At 45.4% G+C, this 5,962-nt stretch overlaps 1 protein-coding gene across 2 annotated transcripts in view; it reads left to right on the plus strand.

The window, feature by feature from the left end:
• The window catches only part of GDAP2 (ganglioside induced differentiation associated protein 2), a 44,543-nt gene that overhangs the window by 16,891 nt on the left and 21,690 nt on the right, over positions 1–5,962 (plus strand). The window contains exons 5-7 of one of the 2 annotated variants that reach the window (XM_018569554.1): positions 2,011–2,099; positions 4,284–4,360; positions 5,675–5,837. In XM_018569554.1, coding sequence (XP_018425056.1) covers positions 2,011–2,099; positions 4,284–4,360; positions 5,675–5,837 — 329 coding nt within the window. The remainder of the gene's footprint in view (positions 1–2,010; positions 2,100–4,283; positions 4,361–5,674; positions 5,838–5,962) is intronic. The other variant, XM_018569553.1, reaches the window with a different exon arrangement.

Genomic DNA, 5,962 nt, shown 5'->3' on the forward strand with positions numbered 1-5,962 from the left:
GAGCGAACACATACCGGCGTTCGCTCACCTCTCGATCCTGTCACGGCTCTCTGCCGTGACAGGGGAGGGGCTGGATTCCCCCCTCCCCGCACCGATCCTTCAGCGCTGACTGGCGGAACAGACGGGGGAGGGGGCGGGTACAGCTGGCTCTGCCTCTAGATAGGCAGAGCCAGCTGTCACTCACGCAGCTGGGCAGATCCCGGCACAATTGTCAGCATCCGCTGCGGCGTCTCAGTATACCGCGAGCTGCAGCTCCCTATATACTGAGCCTAGGGTGACGGGGGGACGCTAGTTTGTGTCCTCCCGTTACCCTAAGGAGATCTATGGGGAAAAGCCTTAACCCCATAGTTCTCCTTTAAGCCTCCAGCGGTGCTTGTGACCACCAGACAATCGAATTACATAGAATGGGCCCAATAAACCATTGCTAGTGCAGAGAAATTGCAACAATGAAATTGTGCAAAATTGTCACACACAAAAAGTTTGCAAATTGCAACAAAGTATTCTGTGGCAGAGACCGTCGTTTATAATCGAGTCACCTACTGCTTGGCCTTCCAATGCGCCATTACTGACCCAAAAGCACAAGAAAGGTCGGCTCCAATATGCTCAATATCCTATAAATATAAAGATTCTGTTCTGTGGGGTGACGGAGCAAAACTGGAACTTTTTGGGTCCCATGGATCAGTGGAATGTCTGGAGGAAGAATGAAGCCTACGCTGAAAAGAACACTCGGTGAAGCATGGTGGTGGCTCGGTGATGCTCTGGGTCTGCTTTGCATCCTCTGGCACTGGAAACCTGCAGCGTGTGGAGGGCAAGATGGAATAGTTGAAGTATCGGGAGATCCGAGGAGAAAATGTCATGCCCTCTGTGAGGAAGCTGAAGCTTGGGCATCATTGGACCTTCCCAACAGGACAATGATCCCCAGCATACCTCAAAGTCCTCCACAATGGCTGCAGAAGAAGTCCTGGAAGGTTCTACAGCGGCCACAGTCACCTGACTTGAACCCCCATAGAAAATCTGTGGTGGGATTTGAAGGAGGAGGTTGCAGCACACAATCATAGGAATATTACTCAATTGGAGGCCATTGCTCATGAGGAACGGGATAGGATTCCTCAGGAAACGCTCCCAGAAGCTGGTGTCTTATCTACGCATCTCGTTTGCAGCAAAAGGGGCGCTCTACTATGTACTAAAGATGCTTGCAATCATTCTGAGACCGCAAAAGTCATTAAAAGTTACATTTTCAGTTGAATTTGGGGAAACCACTTGAAACATTCCTTGTGTTGACCTATTCCAATTGCTTTTGTTTGATTTTGTTCATTGCAAACAGCTAAAAGTCTGTAAATATGGCCAATACACCGATTTAAAATGTTGCAATCTGTACTAATGCTGCAGCGCTGACAGTTCGGGCTCAGGGCCGGCGCACACCTAGGCGATTTATCGCGCAAAACACAGATTCGCATTGAAGTCAATGGAGGCTGCTCACACCTTTGCGGTTTGTGGCGCGACCGAAATCGTCTGTCGCGCGACAAGGTGCAGGAGCTATTTTCGTCAGATGACTAAAACATGAATTGCTTGCTCATGGTTGTTGAAATTTGCTCTTTGCCTCTCTGTCCTGTATTCTGTCCTCTGGCCAGTAGGGGACGCTCACTGTGTGTCCTGTATTCTGTCCTCTGGCCAGTAGGTGGTGCTCACTGTGTGTCCTGTATTCTGTCCTCTGGCCCGTAGGTGGTGCTCACTGTGTGTCCTGTATTCTGTCCTCTGGCCAGTAGGGGACGCTCACTGTGTGTCCTGTATTCTGTCCTCTGGCCCGTAGGTGGTGCTCACTGTGTGTCCTGTATTCTGTCCTCTGGCCCGTAGGTGGTGCTCACTGTGTGTCCTGTATTCTGTCCTCTGGCCAGTAGGGGACGCTCACTGTGTGTCCTGTATTCTGTCCTGTGGCCAGTAGGGGGTGCTCACTGTGTGTCCTGTATTCTGTCCTCACCAATATGTTTTCTCCATCTTTGTTCCATGCAGGGAGCAGTCCATGTCCTCTGTGGGGTTCTGTGTGGTCAGCACTCAGAGGAGATGTTACCCGCTGGAAGATGCCACTCATATCGCCCTGCGTAAGTCTTCACCGCTGAATTCTCGGTTGTAACATACAGATCATCCCCCTAGTACGATCTTGTGTTGAGTAGAACATATACTCATACATAACAAGGAGCTGCGTTAACGGTCTATAAGACAGAGGGAGCCTGAAATGCCTTTCCTGGAGAAAATGCTGCTCCGAGCTTCTGGCAGTGCTGCCACCTGTATGAAGGCATACGCGCTTGGTCCCGTGATCTGTGCTAAAAAGGAGGAACTGCCAATGTGAACTCTGATCATCCCTTTCAGCAGAGATCACATGACTAAGTGCCTGTTCATAACAATGCTGTACGTTAATCACATGACACCGCGCAACACACCTAATGTGCATTACAATGCAGCAGGTACATTGCATTTTTGTTCATGTGAATGGTATCCAAACACACCTCCCGGCCTCTATGCACTCGATTGCGCTGCAACATGCAGAACTGCATCACTGCGCCAATGAAAAAAGTAGTGTATGCACCGCATGACATGGCATTGGGGTACATTGTTCACACAGGAAATGGGGAAATAATGTTTATAAACAATGTTACTTTGTATCTCTCTATCTCTCTCTGATCAATGTTTATAAACAATGTTACTTTGCATCTCTCTATCTCCCCTCTGATCAATGTTTATAAACAATGTTACTTTGCATCTCTCTATCTCCCCTCTGATCAATGTTTATAAACAATGTTACTTTGCATCTCTCTATCTCCCCTCTGATCAATGTTTATAAACAATGTTACTTTGCATCTCTCTATCTCCCCTCTGATCAATGTTTATAAACAATGTTACTTTGCATCTCTCTATCTCCCCTCTGATCAATGTTTATAAACAATGTTACTTTGCATCTCTCTATCTCCCCTCTGATCAATGTTTATAAACAATGTTACTTTGCATCTCTCTATCTCCCCTCTGATCAATGTTTATAAACAATGTTACTTTGCATCTCTCTATCTCCCCTCTGATCAATGTTTATAAACAATGTTACTTTGCATCTCTCTATCTCCCCTCTGATCAATGTTTATAAACAATGTTACTTTGCATCTCTCTATCTCCCCTCTGATCAATGTTTATAAACAATGTTACTTTGCATCTCTCTATCTCCCCTCTGATCAATGTTTATAAACAATGTTACTTTGCATCTCTCTATCTCCCCTCTGATCAATGTTTATAAACAATGTTACTTTGCATCTCTCTATCTCCCCTCTGATCAATGTTTATAAACAATGTTACTTTGCATCTCTCTATCTCCCCTCTGATCAATGTTTATAAACAATGTTACTTTGCATCTCTCTATCTCCCCTCTGATCAATGTTTATAAACAATGTTACTTTGCATCTCTCTATCTCCCCTCTGATCAATGTTTATAAACAATGTTACTTTGCATCTCTCTATCTCCCCTCTGATCAATGTTTATAAACAATGTTACTTTGCATCTCTCTATCTCCCCTCTGATCAATGTTTATAAACAATGTTACTTTGCATCTCTCTATCTCCCCTCTGATCAATGTTTATAAACAATGTTACTTTGCATCTCTCTATCTCCCCTCTGATCAATGTTTATAAACAATGTTACTTTGCATCTCTCTATCTCCCCTCTGATCAATGTTTATAAACAATGTTACTTTGCATCTCTCTATCTCCCCTCTGATCAATGTTTATAAACAATGTTACTTTGCATCTCTCTATCTCCCCTCTGATCAATGTTTATAAACAATGTTACTTTGCATCTCTCTATCTCCCCTCTGATCAATGTTTATAAACAATGTTACTTTGCATCTCTCTATCTCCCCTCTGATCAATGTTTATAAACAATGTTACTTTGTATCTCTCTATCTCCCCTCTGATCAATGTTTATAAACCTAATCTGTATCTAATCAGCAACTCAGGAATTGCTGGCAAGTGCATGGAGTGGGGATGAGACAGCAGAGGGGCAGGAGGACAGGATGTATTACAGTTTTTTTGTTTTTGGCAAGGGTAGCAGGCGCAGTGTCCACAACTGGTTAAAGTGTATCCATCAGTCCAGGAGGATTTTGTTTTTTGTTAGTTTTTTTTATGTTTTTCTTCACAAATGATGTTGACATAAGTTTTATTCCTCAGCATTGTGATGTATGTGGGATGGGTGTTTATTCTATGTGTATATATCATAGACGCTCATGTTGCCTCCCATCCTATAGGTACAGTACGAAGGTTCCTGGAGTCGCATGGATCCGCTCTAGAGAGAGTGGTGTTTGCAATCACGGAGCAGGAAGAGGTACCTCGATGGTTTCACAGTCACATTTTCTCTACCCTGTGGTCATAATGCAGTATTGCTCCTCCTTTCCTGGCCATGCTCACCTTTTCCCTGATGCACAACAGCAGAATTGAACACGAATAGGTGTATTCAGTTAGAGTGCCGGTGGCAACCAATCAGATTCTATTTTCTGGTCCTACTTGATAGAAAGGGACTTCCAGTGGGTGGTATGAGCTACTGCTGTTTGTGCCATGCACTGCTTATTGTGTAAACCTTGAAAATGGGGAGGGGTGGATGCCTACCTAATCAGACACACATCAGTGCTCTTGGACTTTAATTTGAAAAGTGAAGATTTGTTATAGGGAACATTTAGAATTGTTAATTGTTCCCAAGCAGTAACATGAACATTTTACTTTTTTTTTTCCAGGATTCCCTACTATAATATCAGTGCATTTCCTGCCTAGGCACACCTATTCTGTATTCTCATGGCTGTATATCTGCTGTGTGTCCTTGTCTGAGGCAGGGGTAGGCAACCTTGGCACACCAGCTGTGGTGAAACGACAGATACCATCATGCCTGTGACTGTCAGTCTTGCAATGCCCTATGGGACTTGAAGATCCACAACAGCTGGAGTGCTGAGGCATCTGGAGTGCTAGAGACTAGCAGTTCCTTAGATCAGAGGTATGCTTCCTGCTGCAGGCTCTGACATGAGGAATCAAAGCCCCGCCTCTGTTAAGATGGCCACCTCCACACACAGGCAAACTGCAGTTCAAGGCATCGGTTGTTTGTGAAGGTTTTCCTTCCTCCGGGTCATGGTATATCTGTAAAGAATAAATTAAGGCAACTGGACTTGCTGTATTTTGTTTGGAAGATGTTTTACTGGTCATCTGACTAGCTTCCTCGAGAGAAAGCTAGTCTGATGACCAGCGAAATGTCTTCCAGAAGAATACAGCAGGCCAAATTGCCTTAATTTATTCCTTACAGATATAAGGCATGGGTTGGTTCATGGTTCAGGTCCATTGTATAGATCCCATCTCTACACTCAGCAGTATGCCTAGCCCTTCCACACTCCAGGGTCACCATTAGAATTCACAGGGCCCCATACAACCTGCCTGAAAGACCCCCACCCACTTCCTCCGCACTAAAGCCCCCCTGTCCCTCAAGGCAGTTTTCAAGGCACATTAGAAATTCCCCTCTCCCAGCATCCTACTCAGTGTGCATTGCTGGGCTGCTTGCATGGTCACGGTTGGGTCCCAGCATCTAATAGTCTGCTGATAAAAGTGATTTGTGTCCTCTTCTGGGCAGTTAAAATGTTGTATGTTTTGTCTCTTCCAGGCCACTTACCTGCGGCTTCTGCCCCTGTACTTTCCCCGCTCGCTGTGGGAGGAGCAGAGCTCGCTGCCACTCCTACCACCAGACATCGGCAATGCTGATGGCGAGCCCATCGTGCCAGAGCGACAGATTCGAATTAGCGAGAAACCCGGTGCACATGACGAAGGTGAGTTCTGTACATCCGTCATAGGTTACCCCGGGGCCGCATTTTTATTATATGTGCATCTTGAATTATCTCCTGCTTTAGCCCCCCCCCCCCCCCCCCCAACCCCCTTTTTTTGGGGTCTTTGT

The sequence above is a fragment of the Nanorana parkeri genome, unplaced genomic scaffold (assembly GCF_000935625.1).
Source record: "Nanorana parkeri isolate BGI_ZX_2015 unplaced genomic scaffold, ASM93562v1 scaffold1354, whole genome shotgun sequence".
Lineage (NCBI taxonomy): Eukaryota > Metazoa > Chordata > Amphibia > Anura > Dicroglossidae > Nanorana > Nanorana parkeri.